The sequence below is a fragment of the Saccopteryx bilineata genome, chromosome 1 (genome assembly GCF_036850765.1).
Source record: "Saccopteryx bilineata isolate mSacBil1 chromosome 1, mSacBil1_pri_phased_curated, whole genome shotgun sequence".
Classification (NCBI taxonomy): domain Eukaryota; kingdom Metazoa; phylum Chordata; class Mammalia; order Chiroptera; family Emballonuridae; genus Saccopteryx; species Saccopteryx bilineata.
In genome coordinates, this window is record NC_089490.1 from 336,379,656 (window position 1) to 336,401,061 (window position 21,406).

Sequence of the window (21,406 nt, forward strand, 5' to 3'; positions counted from 1 at the left end):
AAACTTTATTGTTTGTTGACTTAGGAATAAAATAGACTGAGATATTTATCTCCTACATGATACTAAATTGAAATGAAGAGGGTAGTTTCAGTAATTACTCCCATAGATTGTTACTGATATGACCCATGACTCATTGTTCTTCTATAAGAGTTTTGTTGTAGACAATTCTTCTGGTATTTTTTCAACTGCTGCTATTATAATACCATGCTAGATGCTGTGTGCTGATTTCTTAGGGTTTTATTTAAATTACTAGCTTTATTTTGAATTTTTTTAAAAAACCCTCAAAGGCTAAATAATTCCATCAAAGGATTTTCTAGACATCATGCTATTATTTTATTACCATTTTGTTGGTATTCATTGTAGATACAATGATTTTTAAAATAGCTGTGAAATAATCTTTAACTGTTTTGAGTATTAAAATAAAAAATAGCTTTTAAAAGAATGAACCTTCAACAATAATAGGTATTTTCTCTTTTATGTAAGGAAAACATAATTATTACTTCCAAGGCAACTGTCAAGCTGCTATTGGAAATAAAAGAAATGATTCATTTTATAATATTCTGAAAGAAATATGATCGGGAGGGAGAGAATAAGGAAAAAAATCATGAAAGCAATTCCAAAAGACCAATTATCTTGCTTCACCTCAACAATATTAATCAGTGCTCTTCCTCTGTCATTCCTTTCTACCTCCTCTTCCCTTTACAACGCTACATTCATGTCTTTTTTATCATCCTCATCTTCTCTCCTCCCCCAAAGAAAGTATGAATAATTTAAATTCTGTGATTTACCACCTGAACCACATTCTGTTCTTTTCTCTAAATAGCTATTCTTCTTTCTAACACAATTAGCACCATTTCTTAGGAAAAATTCCCCCTATATTATTCATAGTTCTTTAAGTAAATTTATCTAAAACAAAACTCCATTAAATTCTTTAGACTTTTGTGACTGTATCACCACACTTCAGAAAGTCTCCCAACATCTGCCCTGCAGTGAAAGCACAATTATTATTATTATTAATTATTATTATTTATTAAGAACCTCAATGCCTGACCAGGCAGTGGCACAGTGAATAGTGTGTCAGACTGGGAAGCAGAGGACCCAGATTCAAAACCCCAAGGTCGCCAGCTTGAATGCAGGCTCATCTGGTTTGAGCAAGGCTAACCATCTCATGCCCAAGTTCACTGGCTTGAGCAAGGGGTCACTCGGTCTGCTGTAGCCCCTGGTTAAGGCACATATGAGAAAGCAATCAATGAACAACTAAGGAACCACAACAAAGAATTGATGCTTCTCATCTCTCTCCCTTCCTGTCTGTCTGTCTATATCTGTCTCTCACTGTGTCTCTCTCTGTCTCTGTCACAAAAAGAAAAAAAAAAGAATCTTAGTAATAGCCTTTCTAGTTTCTCAACCAAAATAGCTATAATGTTGGGCACCACCAGAATTATACCATATGTATTAGATACAATTTTTCCCTAAGTACTCCTTACATTTCAGAATTGAAAAGTTTCCATCTTAGATATTATCTTATTCCAACTCTCTTTGGCACACCAGTATCCCATAAAAAAGTAAGACGTAGTCTCTCACCTCTGTTAGAACAAAGGATATAGACTTTAATGTGACCTGTGAGCTATTCATTAGGTTCTATCATTAGAGATTTTTTCCTTAAAATTACATCAAAGTATATTTACATATACATTTCTTTCTTCATACCTCCATCCTTTGTAAAGGTGAATACTAATTTCTCTCCCACATTTTTTGAGAAATTATATCTTGCCACTTCACTTCTCAGTCTTTTAAAATGTTTTACACATTTTCTCTCCATTTTGCAGTGAATTTTACCACTCAACCATTTTTTCTTCTGTAAGTAGATTACCCATTTAACAAAATGTTCTTTTGATTTCTAAAAATGTTACTCCCCCATCTGACCTTTACATTTATTCTGCTATAAGGAAAAATCATCCTGCCCATTACCTATGCAGGTAAGCCTCTTAGTGTTTCAACTAAAATGGCTTAAATGTCAGACCTCTCTGATGTTTTTTGGGTCATCCAGATGTTTTATTTATCAAAAAAATAACTTTAAAATTTTTTTCTTCTGCTTGCACTAATCATTCACTGGAATTTTTTTTCTGTTTATTTTGTCAAATGACAATCACATCTAATTTTTGTGGATTGTATCAGTAGCCTTATGTTATAATCTCAGATGAAGAAATTACCTCCTGGCCCTAAACTTTATGGGACAGATGATGAGAAGTTAACACTGTTGATAATTTTCAAATTCTTTCATATATTTTCTAAACACTGGTTTTTATTAAGCCTTACCAAGGAGATACCTAGAGCAACATATATTACAGAAATGTAATGTTCTTTATCTTTATCTACATAATACCAGAGACTTTGAGCCCAGGGTCATCTGATTTTCTTCTCTAAAAGGTAACATGAACTGTTAGCTGTCAAAGCCACTTGTCACGTTGTGATTTAAACTTCACAACATTAGTCTTTTTTTTCTATGACTTCTGCTTGGCTTTTGGGGGTGGGGGAGCACGGTCAGTGAGAGAACTTTTACATTTTTTATAGAGCATAAGTCTATATGACTGTTTTTTGTTGTTGTTTGGTTATTAGTTTTGTTTTGTTTTCTAATTCTTCTTAAAGGGTAGCAGTAGACAGGGGTAATGCAGCACTGAAGTAGAATGGAAAAACAATGACCTCAGAGGTCAGATAACGGTTCAGGTCCCAGGCAGTTAGCACTAACTCTACCTAATTGACCTTGGGCAAGTCATGTACATCTTTGGTTGTCTGTTTTGACTTCTTTACATAGCATAATTGCTTTAATTGTGTTTCCCAAGTGTATTTTATTTCATTTATTTATTTTTTATTTATTTATTTTACAGAGACAGAGAGAGAGTCAGGGAGGGGGATAGATAGGGACAGACAGACAGGAACGGAGAGAGATGAGAAGTATCAATCATCAATTTTTTGTTGTGGTGCTTAGTTATTCATTGATTGCTTTCTCATATGTGCCTTGACTGTGGGGCTACAGCAGACTGAGTGACCCCTTGCTTAAGCCAGCGACCTTGGGTTCAAGCTGGTGAGCTTTGCTCAAACCAGATGAGCCCCCGCTCAAGCTGGCGACCTCAGGGTCTCAAACCTGGGTCCTTGCATCCCAGTCCGATGCTTTATCTACTGCGCCACCACCTGGTCAGGCCTTATGCTGCACTTTACATCTCCATGACTATTTTGAACTCCCAGTATACTTCTCAATCCCTTCACCTTTTCCCATAACCTTCTCTCCTCTGACAACTATCAGTTTGTTCTTTGTCTGTATCATCTATGAGTATGTTTCTGTTTTGTTTGTGGAATCCTGTTCTTAAAGTAATGTTTATAAAACACATAAAACTAGAATTCAGTGCAGTACACCCCGAGATGCACTATCTCTTATATTTATTCCAAAATTAATATCCGATGGTAAGGACAGTAAGGATTTAGGGAATGTGGGTGGAAATAATACAATTTTCTGAATAAGTTTGAGTTTTGAGGACCTAAATTATTATTTTGGTAGATTTATAAAATTTTATCTAAATAGTAATTAGAAAATTATCTTGAAGACAGTGCAAATATGTGGAAATTATCTAAATAATGAGCAGGACTTTAAAGCACTCTCATTGATCAGACCAACCTTAGATAAGAACCAAAAGCCAACTCTCTTTGCGTATATCTCTTTCACCACCACATGCTGCTTTCATCTTAAAATTATCTTTCTTCCTCTGGCATCCCACACACACTTCCCTCCAACACTGGAGAGATGGATAGGATCGCCATTGCTATTGTTCTTATTTTCCAGTAAAGGAAGTTGGAACTCAGAGAAGACAAAGGAATTTCCAATATTACATAACTACTAAACTGTGACTATATTCAGAGATAGATATCCAGGTCCTAGAACCACATTCCTTTCACCAGGTTCTCAATCTTGGTGACATGTTTGAATAGTGTGGTAAATTTTTTTAATTCTATATATTCCTAGGCACCAATAAACTCTAAATAGGCAAGTCAGAATCTCTAGGTTAGGAGCCACACTTCATTAAAAATTTTTTTTTAAGTTTTGCAAATGATTCCAATGTGCATCCAGGTTAAGAACCCAGCCCTGCCCTTACCTAATCATATCCTAGCCCGCTTAGCTGCCGGTCCACGGCTTCTCCTGAGGGTGACTTTGGTGAGAGCACTTATTCTGTCAAAGTGGGACAATATCATTTAGCAATTTAAAGCAATGGGCTGACAAGCATTTCAAATAGTTCATCCCTAAAACTTTGTCTCCTATAGTTGGATTCACTTCTGAAACACCAGAAGAAAAAAATCTGGTTCAATATTTCTTGGACTTTCTTCTAATTTCTCTCAAATGTAATAAGATTACAATACAATTGCAATGACTTTTTATGTAGAGTTTAAAGCCTTCCACTATATTGTTGTTTTTTCCTTGCTTATACACAGTTTAATGACCCTGTTTCTAGAATTTTCTCATAGTTATCATATATGATGCTATACAGAATGGTGGTTTTAAAATTCTTTTAATGACATAACCTATTTGTAAAGCACAAAAAGTTGCCTTTAATATATGTATATTTCTTTATTTTAAATTGAATACATATATAACTATGCTAATATATTATGCACATTTTATAACATACACACAAATAGAAAGATGAAGATCAGTGTGGTAAATATTAATAAAAGTTTAAATATTTCTTCCTGTATCCAGTGACTTGCCCAGGGGTTCATATCATGCTGTCTATTTTGGTGGCCACTGCTATAGAGGAAGCTGAAATCAATCAACACATCACTGTCACTTGCTTGCTCTCTCTTTCTCTCTCTCTGTGTGAAATAAGATTAAGAAATACTTTAATAATGTAAGAGAAAGAAATTTATACTGTTGAGACTTTCATTCTGTCCCTTATAAGCTGATGTGACCCGGTGATCTCTTCTGTACCAACCTTTCATCCTTATATCCTGCCCCTGACACAGAGTGCGTGTCTAATAATTGTGTGCTTTTGGTTGAATGACCTTCATTCTCTATCCTTTCTTCTATGGCTTAACACAAATATGAAATGGAAACTCAACACAACCGTCTCATTCTTCTTATAAAATTGAGAATTTTAATCACTTTTCCTTTGCAACATTGTTACTTTTTTACTTATTTAGCTTATTATTTCAACATTTATAAAATGCCTGCTACTTAACAGTATCAGCTGGGGGAATGCAAAGATGTAAATAATCTAATTATTGCCCTTAAGAAGGTGAGTCTCTGAAGTGGGAAGAGGCACTGCAGTGCAAAGTGTTGTGGAAGGGGGTGGCCATTTTCACAGAAAGAGCCCTGAACAGGAAGTAATTATTTCCAGTAGCAGGATCCCCAAAAGCACTGATTATAATGTTTAATTATTATATTATACAATGTTTTTTCAGGTTCATGGTATCATTCCATTTTTATAAATCAACAAATATATCAGTAGTATCACATTTTACCTATCAAAAAATTATTGCTCAGTAAAGATATTTATTGGACCAAAATTCATGAATCTAAAAATTGAAACCATAGCTGATTCTACATTTAAAATTATTCTTATTATACCAAATTAACTTTATTTCTAGAAATACTTGAAGTTATAATGTGGCTAATTATTTTTAATAAATTTAAGTTAATTCATTAAGCATGAAAAACCACCGTCCTTCTTCTCCCTTCCAATTTCCATCATTCATGAGATCTTGTTATGTGTGTTTCATAATAAAGCCACTGTACTTAGTTTCTGTCCTTTCTTATTTAAAATTTTGTTTTTGTTCATTCAAAAAATAAGGTGAATCTGATTTAACAATAACTAATACATGCTTATTGCTAAAAAAATAACATATTTATTGTATTATACCAAGTAACCATTATTAGTATTTCCTATTCATTCATAGTTATTATTTTAAAAATCAATTTTATTGTAAGAATTAATTTCAGTGTACTGCAGCAACTTTAGTTTTTGTTTTATGTATATTTGTTATATCATTGACATTAATACATTAGTAACTTTTTAATTTATCTTACAATCTAGTGATCAATGTCTGTCTTCTTTTTTAAAAGATAACTTTGGAGTTTGTCATTTTTTTAGTGTTTCTAAAGTTTTATATTTTCTTATAGTATGTCTTAGGTAACTTTTATGTACCTAATCACCTCCTAGTTTGTCCCACCACATGGGTATTCCCAAATGAATACAGAAAGGTCAGGATCTCACTGTCAGTACTTGGTTCATTCCTCCTTATCTCCAACCTCTCCTGCCCCCATACTTCCCATCTTTGTACCATTGTGCATATATTTGCTTACGCTCCCTTGAATTCTCATCACACTTCCAAGTTTCCTTCTTGCAAGTCTCCTGGCAATTCTTCCTTCAGCTGGTTTGTCCTCTTTTATCTGCATTGTCCTCAGATTCAGTGCTCCTTTTTCTGCTGGAGAGCATGAGTTATCTCAGCAACCTCTTCCTTGGACTCAGTCCATGGTCCCATAGTATATGTCCTCATGAGCACACAGCCAGGCACACATGTGCCCCTCCCAGCCAGTGTAACACATGCATGCTCTATGGAAGTACTTCATTCAAATGCACATGAGTTTTTTTCTGAAACCAGGCCAGTTGCTCAGTGTTCACTGTTATAGGCAGATACTCACTACAAAAGAAAAAGAGGAGAAAGACAATGTAAAACAATGATAAGAGCAGCTAGCCAATCAGTATAATGTCCCTCTCTCTTCATACAATCAGCTCCAGCTGTAGGTTCTTTATCTTGGGAGTTCATAGGATAATACACACACATAATTAACCCAAATAAACCCACTTTCATGAAAAACATTTTGAAGACTTCAGCACAAAAGAACAGTTTTTGCTCCAGATCCTGTACTGATCTGAAAAAAAACAAAACCCAAAAAACAGAAGCCTCATCAACAGTACCCTAATTAAACTCATCAGTTCACAGATGTTTACAGGAAAATGCTCAGCAAAAAATTTCACCAAGAATTTCTGTTTCCTGGGAAGAGAGATGGTTGATGACAATAGTAACATTAATAAGAGTGCTTTGACACTAATAAGAGTACTTTGATACTAATAAGAGTAGTTTGATACTTTACTACTACCATTAATAAGTACTGCAAAGTGTCTGTCACCTTACATAGGTCAATACATTTAAAACTGCAAGTCTTTGAGGCAATGATTATTATCGTACTTATTTCACAAATGTCAAAACTGAGGCTAAAAATGTGAAATAAGTTTCCCAAGGTTACATAGCTAGAAAGTGCCAGAACCAGGACTTAAATCCTAGTCTGCATGAGTCAAAAGCATGTACTCTTGATGCCTACCTCCTGTTGCCAGTATCATACTACTTGGTCCATGACTAAATCTACATAAAATTTCCAGCACTTCCCTTGTCACAAATAAAAACAGACTGACCCACCACCACTTTAAACTACCAATATTCTCCTCCTTATCTCCATCCTGTCCTCAATTTCTACTTTCTGGTCTTAAGATTTTCCTTGTGATCTAAGACTCTGTTAGCAAAGTCAGAAAATGTGCTTGAAGGTAACATTTAAGGGAGGTTTCACTGCTTCCCTTAAAAATGGCAAAAATGCAATTAAATAAGCACTGCTCTCATCTCTTTTCACTGATAATCTAATGAGCTGTGTGCTTTCTGTGCTTTGGGGAGAGAAACAATGAGCTCCTCTCACAAATGGAGCTCCTGTGCCGCTGGTCATCTAATCCAACTGGTTTCTATCCTTCAGGGTCTTTATTCCTTGACTTGTCATCCCTTCTGTTATTCCAAAAAATTTTGCTTCTATTCTGTTTTATCAATGTAAGTTTCTGGGGCCGTTGCACAGAATATTCAGAGTATTATTTGTAAATATTCATTATCGATTTACAAGTGGTACAAGTGATCAAATATATAAGAAGTGTTTTTTTTTTTCTAAAGCTGGAAACGGGGAGAGACAGTCAGACAGACTTCTGCATATGCCCGACCGGGATCCACCCGGCATGCCCACCAGGGGGCGACGCTCTGCCCCTCCGGAGCGCCGCTCTGTTGCGACCAGAGCCACTCTAGCACCTGGGGCAGAGGCCAAGGAGCCATCCCCAGCGCCCGGGCCATCTTTGCTCCAATGGAGCCTCGCTGCGGGAGGGGAAGAGAGAGACAGAGAGGAAGGAGAGGGGGAGGGGTGGAGAAGCAAATGGGTGCCTCTCCTGTGTGCCCTGGCCGGGAATCGAACCCGGGACTTCTGCACGCCAGGCCGACGCTCTACCACTGAGCCAACCGGCCAAGGCCTATATAAGAAGCTTTTGAAGAGATAGATATATCAAGCTATGTTCCATTTTGATTTACTCTTTTTTTAAATATATAACTGAATGAACAAATTATCTTTTAACTAATATGTCATTGTATTTGGATGATGCAATGTAGTAACCACTGGATTAAGCAAGAAGTATAATGATCATTCAGGTTTATATAACACTGGGATTTATGTTATTTCTATATGTATACTTAGAAGGAGACTCCATTCTCTTCAAGGGAGAAAGTCTAGATGAGGTAAACCCTGGGTTTTAATGAACCAACACTCAAGGACAGTCTCATTTTAATTTTTTCAGGAGGACTATAATCCAACTGATGGCTTTGCTACTTGGAGTCTATGTGACCTCTTAGTTGCAAACTGACTTTTTTAAACATAAGTTTCTCTCATCTGTAATATAGGCCTAATTATTAAAGCTTGCCTGATGGAGTTTCAACCAGGATCAGTTATATACTTTATGTCAAAACATATACATAGTATATGAAAACATATGACATGTAGGTGTTAAATGTGAGTTACTATTATTATTGCTGTTATTTTTCTTATTTCTCTACTACATAAGGGTTGCTGTGATTAACTGTGTTTCCTATCCCTGTAGTTCTCCACATTCTCACTTTCTGCATGGGACTATTCTATCCACTCATTCCATAAACTGTGTCCTTAGAATGTATTAGAATGTGAGTTTCAGGGAATCTCAGATCTTCTTTACCTAGAAGAAGCACTATAGATGAGTAGTTAAAATGTGGTCTCTTGAGCCAAACTTACTTGCTTTTGATTCTGCCTCTACCATTTATTAGATCAATGACTTTGGGCAGGTTTTTTGGAGGCATGCTTTTCTCATCTGTAAAATGAAGCTAATTATAATAGCTACCTCATAAATTATTATGAGGTTTGGATTGTATTAATATGTAAAATAATTTAGAATAGTGTCTGATGTGTGATACAGGCTATATAAGTGTCTACTATGATTATCATTCTTATTGTTTATTGCTATATCACTAATACACAGAATAGTGCCAGACATAATAGAAATTCAATAAACATTTGATCAATGAATGAGCAAGTGCTAGACATGAAGGTACAAAATAATTTAAGAGAATGTTTACTGTCTAGAAAATCTGTAGGAACACATAGAGAGACTTACAACTTACAGTAAAGTTTACAGTCGGAATTCATATTTATCAGTCAGGTTCTATTCCCTACAGTTCCAGGGTCCCTAACTTGGACTATCACACCAAGGATTAACAGGCACATGGAATTTATACACCATGAGGGGAAAAAAAAGCAATGCTGAAAGGTATTTTGTGACTAACATGCTAATTATATAGTACAGAGAATATAATATATAGGGATCCAGGGTTGGCACATTTATTTCAATTGTACATTATTTCAGCAGAAATTGAAGAATCATACCATAATAAAATAGTAGCCAAATAAGGATAATCTAGGTATGTAAAATACTTCCTGGACATTTTTAAACCATTTAAGAGAAGTGCTGTTGAGATCCACTGCCATGAACTGACAATTGCACTTACCTTTTCTGTCCAATAAAGAAAGTGGAGTTACTCTGAAAGCCAGTGGCAATATGGTAGCCTTGAACTTCCTCACCTGCAGAGCTGGAGCTCCCAACATTCGTACTTTTCCCTTAGAATATCAACTCATGTTAAATGGGACATTTCTATGAGAACAGTTTTTAAAGTGAGAAAAGCCACGTTTGGTGAAGCTGTATGAAAATAGGGGTTTTCCTATAGTTGGTATAAGAGCAACTGGTTCATGTTTCCAGAGGGCACTTTGGAAATAGGTATGAAAAGCCTTTAGAACTTGTATTCATTCCGTTTGGTCTAGCAATTCTATTTGTATGATTTATACTAGTCAAATCATCAAAGTTGTGTACAAATATCGAAAAGGTTTACTGCAACTTACTTACAGTAGAAAAAATGTAGAAGCAAGCAAAACATGCTTTAGTAAGAGATTAGTTAAATCATAATGTTCTAGCTATGTAAAACAGTGCTCAGTAGAAAGCAAAAGTCATGTTGTAAAAGTATATTCAGGATATGAATAAATGCTCACTCTATTTAAAAAGCTGATTCCAAAACAATGTGTATAATATAGTCAGAATTGTTTAAAGAATAGGGAGACTATGGATAATTTTTATTTTCTTCTTTCCTTTAGTTCAATGAATATGTATTACATTTGTAACCACAAAAACTATGGCATAATAAGAAAGACATCTGACCACTCTTTTTCCACAAAGGGTGTTCTGTCTGCCGTTAGAAAGCGTTGCTTCATCATAGGAAAAGGCAGAAGCAAACCTGTTCTTTAGCATTGACAATTGTCCATTATCTGCTTTGGCTAATGCCATTAATCCATCTGTTTTGTCAAAGAATGACGTAGATACTGGACTGTAATCATTGCAATTTACTCTTTAAATAGAGTCAGAATTCAGTGTTTCTTTTTACCTGAGTATTTCACTTCACCTGCATAGATTTGACTCTAATGTTGAATTGTTTCACCTTTCAGGTGAACAACTACAGTTTAGAAGAAGTAACACATGAAGAAGCAGTAGCAATATTGAAGAACACCTCCGATGTAGTGTATCTGAAAGTTGGCAAACCCACCACTATTTATATGACTGATCCTTATGGCCCACCGGATATTACTCACTGTGAGTACCACACTCAGTGTCATCTTTGCAGAGCATGCCAGTTGTGAAACTGGAATTCTACAAAACTTGGCCAAGTCCTATGCTTGCACCTTCACATTTGTTTCCTCTCGAAGTACTTTAGAGGGGTCCTGTGCTTTACTCTCTGGTTTTCTTGCAGAGCTTTACCTAGTGTTCTGAAGGTGAGACGCAATGATGATCTGGTAGGTCCACAGTGATGGAAAGGCTTAATAGTGTATATTGTAGACAATGTGATTACAATAACTTAAGGCAACACATCTTTAAGGGCTATTTCTTAAGCCCTAAAGCATAACAGCTCTCATGCCATAATATTTTCTCTTCCTAGGTCATATCTATATAGTAGCAGAATGGAAAAGAGAGGATGGCAAATAGACCAGGATGATACTATACTTGTTCCTGAGAGAAAAGATCTTGTGTTTGAATGGTGAAATTATGGTCCTTAATCACCATCATTGCCTGGCTTGTGGTGGCACAGTGGATAAAGCGTCAGCCTGGAAAGCTGAGGTCACCGGTTCAAAACCCTGGGCTTGCCTGCTCAAGGCACATATAAGAGTTGATGCTTCTTGCTACTCCCCCTCTTCCCTCTCCCTTTATTTTCTCCCTAAAATGAATAAATAAAAATCTTAAAAAAAATTACCAACGTCATAGCTCTTACCTTTACCTGAGTTTGTTATACTGTATTGGCAGAGAAGCCAGAGAAAATTGTCAGTCACTATGGCAGTAGAGATGGGTTGGAGGTGGGGGTTTATAGGGCAGCAACTATGAGACACTATACAGCCCAGGTTTGCTCCTCTTCTTAATTGGTCAACAAGAACATTATCTAAAGTCCTGTCTTCAGGGACTGGATATAGAAGCAATTCATTTTTTATTTTTATTGAGTTTAAGGAACAGTTTTGTTGACATCATTAAGTTTTCTCATCCTGAGATTTTGAGGAGCCAGTTGTAAGGTTAGGAACTGAGACTGTCTTTGGGACCTGCGATTAATTAGTAGTATGGTCTTAGGCAAGTCGCTTAAACTCACTTAGATTTAGATGTTTCTCTTAAGAGAAATTTAAAGGTTGAATAATTTTGTGCCCATTATGTTAGCTAGTGCTTTTCTTAATGATAATTCTAAAATGACTTGCCCCAAAATATGTTACTTTTTTCAAGCAGACAGTAATCTGAGATCAGTCTTAACTTAGGATATGAAAGAACTTGAACTTCAAAGATTTTCAAACTGGATGATTTTGGAAAACTCAGCCTTGAGACTCTGTGAGCCACTTTGTGAAGGACATATAATGTCAATGTCAAAGAGAAACAAGAAAAAACAAAACTTGCTATTCAAATCAAGGAATATGTATTGAGTAATTTTAACTGAAAAACATCTTGAAAGATAGAAAGTGAGATACAAAGGAGATATAATTATGGCCATCATTGGAAACAAAGACTAATTCAAGTATATAAATAGCTCAACATATGGAAAAATGAAAGGAGGTATATGCCAAAAGAGAGGTAACAAATATATGTCCTTTGGTCACTCAAAGAAAGGAGATATCACCCTTTTTTTTGGAATATTAAAAAAAAAAACCTTATGCAGAAAAGGGCATTTGAATTTTATACTGAAGAATGGATGATATTTTAACCTGGGATAAGAGGCAGAGGCAGAAATTGTTGTAGTTAACACAATGGAACAAAAAAAAGGTACAGTTGTTAGGGAGAACAGGCATTGTTTGAGGACAGTAGGACATGTGTAAGGGAGATTTGAAATGAGCCAGTCTTGTAAGAATTAATATTCAATACTATCGTGGCAATGAAGAGCATTTAAGCAAGAGAACATCATGACTATAGCTGGAATTCTCAATGTATAAAACGGAGAGAGAGAGTCAGGCAAGGGACCCAGTGAGGAGGTTCAGTCTCCCAAAAGGGCGATGAGTTAGGATGGGGAAATAGAAAGGAGAGGCCAGAGTTCTTAGCCTGTCTGGGATATGAGTTCAGCATCTTTGGGGATCAAAACCTATACAAGAACGTATTCCTAGGAGCCATCTGCTTTTGATGATTGGATATTAATTATGTGAAAAGAATGTGAGCTCTGCAATTAGAAAGTTAACATTTTTATTCAATAGAAAATTAATCATCATACTGAAACGTGGGTGCACTGAATCTCTCCTCTAATTCTTCTCTTCACTTGATTTTACTAAATGGATTTACAGCTATAACTGCTATTATATCTTTCCAATCCTAAAGGTCACTATATGCTTGTACATATTAAATGAGAACAAACAGCAACTCCCACGTAACAGGTGTTGTTGTTTTTTTTTCTTTTTTCACCTTGCAGCTTATTCTCCACCGATGGAAAACCATCTACTCTCTGGCAACAACGGCACTTTAGAATATAAAACCTCCCTGCCGCCCATCTCTCCGGGAAGGTACTCACCCATTCCAAAGCACATGCTTGTTGAAGACGACTACACCAGGTCAGATATACTTGTTGGTTAATTGGGTTTGTGATCATTACCAGGAATAATTAGCATTTGCCTAATGTGTCAGCTGTTGCTTTGAGGCTCACTGAAATTTCTGAGCGCTGTTCAAACTTTTTATTGTCTTGCTTCCAGTGGAAATCTGCAACTACTTGTAAACATGTGTCACTATTCTCTGTTAGGACGCAAAATCACAAATTCTTTGTGGCAAAATGGTAATATATACTTATCCACTACTCTGCAATTTTTTTAAGACTTTCAATATCTGATTCTACTTGAGCTTTGTAGCCATACTATAAGATAGGAATTATTAGTTGGAGAAAAAAGATGGTGCTGAGGTTCAGAAGAAAGTAGCATGCCAGTATTGCATATCTGGGGAATGGAAGCATCAGATTGAAACTCTTGTCTTTTCACTCTGAATTCCATTTCTTTTCACCAGTGGCCACCCACAATTAAATATAATCAGGAAGTCAATCAATCCTCCCTCTAGTGCAATAGCTATGGGTGGAAAGAAAGGAGTGAAATCAACTACAAGTGGTTTAAATTTGATAGATCTGTTATTCCCCAAGGGGAACAGGACAAGATTTTAAGACAGAGCACAGAATCACACTGCTAATCCCACAAAGTAAAACCATATTTTGCCAGTTCTGAAAAAGTCAAATCTGACAATTAACAGAGAAGACTAATCCTTTCTTTTTTAAAAAGATTTTATTTATTGATTTTAGAGAAAAGAGGGAGAGAGATAGAGAAAAGGAGGGGAGGAGCAGGAAAAATCAACTCATAGTAATGACTTCTTGTGTGTGCCTTGACCAGGCAAACCTTGGGTTTCAAACCAGCGACCTCACTATTCCAGGTTGATGCTTTATCCACTGCACCACCACAGGTCAGGCAAGAAAAAACTGATCTTTAATTAAAACTATTAAGGATTTAATAAATATTAGATAATTAATAAATTAATAGATGAATAGATAAAGACTAAAAATGTATATTTTTTCTTTTATACCTTTAAGTATTTTTGTTCCACAGTAATCTGTGCTCATTGTATTTGGTGAAATAATGCAAAGATGTCAAGAAACAATACGTTCCCCCCACATTCCCTCCAGGGAAATCAGTCTTAAGATTCCCACTATGATATCCTACCATAAACCGTTCATACCTCCTCCATGTTTAAACAAACCCATAAAATGCACACTTAGATACAGATGGGGTTCAACATTGTTTTTAAAAATTAAGTTTATATTTAACACATTGTTCTGCAACTTGTTTTCCTCACTGAACAATACTTTTTCCCAAAAATGAGATTACATATAGATATGTATACTTTTTTCTGAAAGTGTTTGTGTGTAAAAATACTAGAGATGAGCTCTTTTGATTCGATATCCTGACTATTAACGAAACCATTTGTCAGTCTTTAAAAATGTAGAGGAGACTTCCTGTGCTTAAATTTTCTCACTGGTCTCCATGCATACTTGGTCTTTTCATTATTTTTTTTTTTTGCTATTTTTTTAATGATTAAGCATTTTCCATTTATCTTGCAATTTCAGGTTTGCTGAAGTAGCTTGTTACATCTTTAGCCGAAGAATAGAATGTTAAGATGCTGCAAATGTGCATCTCTAGTACAAATCAAATATAAATTTATTCCTATGCTGAAATAACTAATCTCTGTTCTTAATTGAAATGAGGGCTGCAGAGAAGATAATCCTCAGGGCTCTCTAAAAAACTGTGTATATATAAGCACCTTTATTCACCAGAGCAGTGATCTATTTGCTCTCATCCTATTTCTAAAATTTAATATGATTTTAATTCAAAAATATTTTTTCTTACTAGGCCCCTTATTGAATTAGCATTATTTGTTTTAAAGATTTTATTATTTATTGATCTTAGGAAGAGGAGTGAGAGAAAGGCAGGGGGAGAGTAGCCAGAAGCACCAACCCGTAGTTGCTTCTCCTATGTGCCCTGACCAAGCAAGCCCAGAGATTCAAACTGGTGACCTCAATACTCCAGGTCAATGCTCTACCCACTGCTCCACCACAGGTCAGGCTGAATTAGCATTATTAAAACCTCTTCATAATTCACACCCTTTATTAGCGACCTTACATACACTGTCCTTTTAATCCTCCCAAAAACACAGAAAACTGGGTTTCTATCCCCATTTTAGAGATGTGGAAATAGAAGTTCAAAGACCCTAAGAAACTTGCTTATGGTCACAAAGCTTTTAAGTAGAAAACCTGGGTACCCTCCGAGCTTTAAAATCCTGGCTGGAAAGAAACATTTTAATAATCTCCTCATTTTTAAAATGAATGACAAGTCATATAAAACTCTGCTTATCGTAGAAGTAGGTGGTAAAAAAGAGATCCGAGAGTTTTGGTAAACTCCACAGACAAATGCACCAGGACTGAGACCTGAGCTGATCCCACTACCAGCTAACCGTGTAAGGCCGGGCAGATCATCCCACCACTGCGTGCCGCGGTTTCTTCATCAGTATAATACGAATAGTAACCACAATCACTCAATAGGTTGTTGTAATGATTAAATGACATGATGCATGCAAACAACTTATGACAGTGCCTAACACTATGAATATTAAATGAGTGTTATCTACTTACTATAGTATACTTATTATGAATCTTAATCTACCTAAGATGGTACATGTATTTTAAATGGTGCCCCAGAAAAAGAGTACATTTCCTCCTACTGTGATATGCCTCAGTATCTTACTTCTTGCCCCACCTCCTCCCTTGTTCTCTGGCAAGACAACTTCACTTAGAACCCTACAAAAATTTTCTGAATGGCTGATGTCTGGCAAACATGTGAAGTAAATTATATAGCAGTACACACCCCTCCACTGCTTTCTACTGTGCCGTCCTCTCACGGATGTTCTATGCTATAGGCATTACCATGGATCTCAGAGACATTTGCTCAGCGGCAAATTCGCTGCCTCATTCATAAATATTTATTGAATACTTCCTACTAAACACTGAGCACTGCACTAGGAATGCAGAATTGAATTGAATAAAAACCTCTGCACAAACTATCAAATTGGAACAAAAATATATTTAAACCAATGAATCTCCCAGTGCCTGTTTTCTGATAGTGTAGCCCCTCCCGTGAAGTGTTCATAAAGCTTAATCTATTAATTTTTTTTATCCTGAGATGTTATATTTTGTTATCAAATGCCATTTATTGTGTAGTGGTTTATTATAACCTTACTTAGAAAATTAAAAGTTGGCAATTTTACATTAATACTCACTTTTTAAATGAAAAATTTCTATAAAATCCTGTTGTATGGGAACTACTAATGGAAACTAACAAAATTAGATCAGTTCTATGAAGCGCTCTCGTGTTGCCCTAGCAGCATTCCCTAGCACCACCGGAGGCACGTTGTAAATATTTATAAGTGAATTTGAGTTGTACATGAATGTCACAAGAGCAGCCTATGGCATCACAGAAGATTTGAAAAAGGCAATACTTTGGAGTTTGAGCTTGAAAAAAGTGTAGGCATTCATCAGAGTGTCAGAGATCAGGAAGGGCACTTGGATGGGGGATAGCACATGTGACTCAGTGGAGAATGTGAAATAGAATAAAATGAAAAAAACTATTGCAGTTTGAAATGTAAGGGTCATAGGAATAAATAGTACCTCCCTTTAGATTATCTTTATATTCCTAACCTTTCTCTCAACCGAGTTGTAAGATTAAAAATACATTGAGGAGTAAAAACAAGGAGATTACTACTATGTACTATTAACTCTAAGTGCTGTAATGTATATGATTGCTCCTATATTATTTGTATGATATGATCATTCTTGATTTTTTACAGAAAACAAAAAAGAGTTTAACTTTCTAGCAGATAATGAACAAATGGCAGAATCAAAATTTGAATTCTGGTCGGTCTGTCTTCGAGGGCCTCATCCTCACCCCACCCCCCGCAACCCCCATTCTATGCAGTCTCTCTCCATAGAGAAATGTTGGATAAAGAAGACTGGGCTTATATCAGAACACTGGGTTCTAATCCTAGTCATAGTACTTGTTACCTAGATGGACCTAAACAAGTCGTTTAATCTCTTGGAATTTTAATTTTCTCTTCTATAAATTTAGATAAGGGATCTTCTAATTTTCTCATGGAATTATGAGGTTTTCATGTGATAGTATGTGTAAACATTGTCATCTTTAGAAGGCTATATAAAATTATTATTTAATATTAAAATTACTAAGGTATTATAGTAGTTCATATTTGAGATCAATTTTGTATTTTCTTAAAATAGTAATTAAAAGAAATGAATCTTTAATGGTGGTACTTAGGCTGATGGGGAAGCATCCCTGTGAAAATGAAACCTTCAGCAACCTGTAAAACCATGTCAAATTGGCAGCCTTTTATTTCATAAGCTCATAATATCTTAATCTGTTGTAAGAAATATTTCTTTATTTTCGTGATTCATATTCACTTTTGTTGGGAAATATCATTAGAAGTTTTAAAAGAGTTTTGATTACAATGACTTAGCTGGAATTTTAAAATAAATTTTCTTCTTAATGTTTAAGGAAATATATTTATACCTGAGTAAACTAGAAATTTTTATTTTTCTGCTGATTTATGAAAGAGAGCATAAACAAAAAGGCCTTGGGTAAAATTCTTTTAGTAGAAAGTCATTTGAGTTCCCTATAAATCAAAGTGATGTAAATACTCTGGTCTTCGATTTTTGGAAAAGAAAGCTATTACAATGATGCTGAGATGGTTTTTTGGTACAAGGAATTACAGACTATTGATAGGGCCATAAATAAATATAGAATCTAATCTTCCTTAATCTTTCTCCATTTGGTAGGTAAGGAACACAAGGCCCAGTGTGATTTGTTATTTATCCTAAGTCTCATAATTTGTTAAAGGTAAGATCAGATTTAGAACCCATATCTTCAGACACCCAACCTAGCGCCCTCTCTATTCCTCAAGCTGATGTTCGCTTTCTTTTTTTATGAACTAAGAAAGTGACACTTATAAAAAGCTACAATCAATCAATCAATGATACAGTGCCCACTTAATATAGTCCCTACAACTATGGTCCACCTCTACTAGACCAAATCATTCGTGGTCACCCAAAAGAGAGACAAGCCATACATTCTCACCATCCTGCTAAACATTCTCAGAATATACAAATAAATCATCAGTCTTCACTCAAATGACATACACACAAAATTTGGGAATGCAAAGTAAAACTACTCTTTCAAGATATGGGACAATTTCCTAAGTTCTGAATGTGATAAATATTATTACAAAAGCCAGCGTCCTAAACCACAACTCTGATTGATAAATTTCACAGTAATAGAAACCAAATTCACCTGGCCCTGAACTTAGTTATACCCAGGTGTCTTTCTGATTCCATCCATATAATATGCCCTCATATAATTTGGTTGAACAAAAAGCAAAAGCTAAATAAAGTCTCAAGAAATATTTCATGTCTCCAGAAACTTCCAAGGACCCCTCTAAATTGTGACTTCAATATTCACCACTTTGACTTTCTTTTTTTATATATATATAATTTTATTTTTTTAATGGGGTGACATCAATAAATCAGGATACATTTATTCAAAGATATCAAGTCCAGGTTATCTTGTCGTTCAATTATGTTGCATACCCACCACCCAAAGTCAGATTGTCCTCTGTCACCTTCTATCTTGTTTTCTTTGTGCCCCTCCCCACCCCTTTTCCCTCTCCCATTCCTCCCTCCCCCCCCCGTAACCACCACACTCTTATCAATGTCTCTTAGTTTCACTATTACGTCCCACCTACGTATGGAATAATACAGTTCTTGGTTTTTTCTGATTTACTTATTTCGCTTCGTATCATGTTATCAAGATCCCACCATTTTGCTGTAAATGTTCCAATGTCATCATTTCTTATGGCTGAGTAGTATTCCATAGTGTATATGTGCCACATCTTCTTTATCCAGTCATCTATTGATGGGCTTTTTGGTTGTTTCCATGTCCTGGCCACTATGAACAATGCTGCAATAAACATGGGGCTGCATGTGTCTTTACGTATCAATGTTTCTGAGTTTTTGGGATATATACCCAGTAGAGGGATTGCTGGGTCATAAGGTAGTTCTATTTTCAGTCACTTTGACTTTCTTATTTACTAAATGATATAAACCTGTCAGACTAGAGTCTGCCTCCACTCTATTCTCCCCAAATTATGGAACACCTGACTTACTGGAAATAGTATCTAAAATGAATTCCAGTTGTTTTTCTCTTTCACTTATTTGTTTACTCATTCAATGAATATTCCCTTTCTGTGATGTGTCAGGCACAGTTATTAGTAACAAAGTTATAATGGTAAACAAACCAGAGAAGGTACCAGTTCTCCTGGAGTTTATATTCTAGTGCAGGGGTCCCCAAACTATGGCCTGTGGGCTGCATGCGGCCCCCTGAGGCCATTTATTGAGCCCCTGCCGCACTTCCGGAAGGGGCACCTCTTTCATTGGTGGTCAGTGAAAGGAGCATACTGTATGTGGTAGTGCCGCAAAGCGTGGCGTCGCTCACGTACAGTACTACTTCCGGTGATGCCGGACGCACGCATCATGCCTCCGGAAGCACATCATATCACTTGTTATGGCTAGCAGTGACAAATATGGAACTGGACATTGACCATCTCATTAGCCAAAAGCAGGCCCATAGTTCCCATTGAAATACTGGTCAGTTTGTTGATTTAAATTTACTTGTTCTTTATTTTAAATATTGTATTTGTTCCCGTTTTGTTTTTTTACTTTAAAATAAGATGTGTGTAGTGTGCATAGGGATTTGTTCATAGTTTTTTTTATAGTCTGGCCCTTCAACGGTCTGAGGGACAGTGAACTGGCCCCCTGTGTAAAAAAGTTTGGGGACCCCTGTTCTAGTGTATTGAATAAAAGCTATACAGATAAATGAGTTAAGTTCTGATAGGGATAAATGCTATAAAAAATAACAATAAAAGGATAACATAGTAGATAATGATGGGGGGGAGGGAAGAATATTAAGTAGGATAACCAGGGAATTCCTCCCTGAACAGATAGCCTTAGAATGGGAACATGAGTAAAAAGAAAGAAGTAGTGATATAAAAATCAGAAAAGCACATTCCAGGAAGAGAAAATAGCAAGGCCACAGTTACTGACACAGGAATGAGTTTAGTGTGTTCCTGAAATGTACGATAGTCCAGCTCGCTGGAAATAAATAAGCTAATTAGGAACATGGTTGAAAATTAGGTTAGAGAAAGAGTCAGGAGCTGAATGACATAGGACTTTGTAGGGAATGACAAAAAAAATGCAGGTTTAATTTTAAGTGCATTTAGACTCCATTAAAGGGTACTGAGCAGGAGAAGGAAATTATCTGATTTATGTTTTAAAACAAAAAACCCTCTGGATCCCTGTGTGGAGTAGAGGGATGTTTGAAGAAAAAGGGGAGATGTGACAGCAGCTGAAATAGGAGGAGGGACCACAGTGGAAAAGGAGTGGAGGAATCTGAGCTACACTTCATAGCTAGACTCTCTAGTGGGTACTCTGTGAGAGGTCAGACCTGCTGTTGTCAGTTTGATTTACTACTGACCATTTTTACACCCTTTATTACCTACGGAATAACCTTTCTGGAACAGAATAAGTGCTACATGGTTACTAAATTCTTTCCTTTAGTGTTTAAGTTTGTGGATCAGAACTGGGTAGAGGCTAGACCACCCACTGTTTCTCAAACGTTTCTAGCACATGTCCTGAGCCCTTGAGAAATGCACTTGTTCGCCCTGGGATCTGGGATAGAATATGAAGCCTTCTGGTTAAACGGGAAGCACCAAATTTCATATTTTCTCATAAAAGCTTGGGACACATCTTTGTTTGCTTTAGTGTGAAAATATTTTGATTACACATGAACTTATTTTTATCTAAAATCTTGAAGTAAAAGAAAGAAACC

General features: G+C 36.0%; 1 protein-coding gene across 13 annotated transcripts in view; it reads left to right on the top strand.

Moving 5' to 3' along the window:
- Nucleotides 1-21,406, top strand: part of DLG2 (discs large MAGUK scaffold protein 2) — a 2,196,962-nt gene that overhangs the window by 1,657,520 nt on the left and 518,036 nt on the right. For all 13 annotated transcript variants that reach the window (XM_066248982.1, XM_066248991.1, XM_066249001.1 and 10 more), the window contains 2 exons: nucleotides 10,868-11,012; nucleotides 13,345-13,483. In XM_066248982.1, the coding sequence (XP_066105079.1) occupies nucleotides 10,868-11,012; nucleotides 13,345-13,483 (284 nt within the window). The remainder of the gene's footprint in view (nucleotides 1-10,867; nucleotides 11,013-13,344; nucleotides 13,484-21,406) is intronic.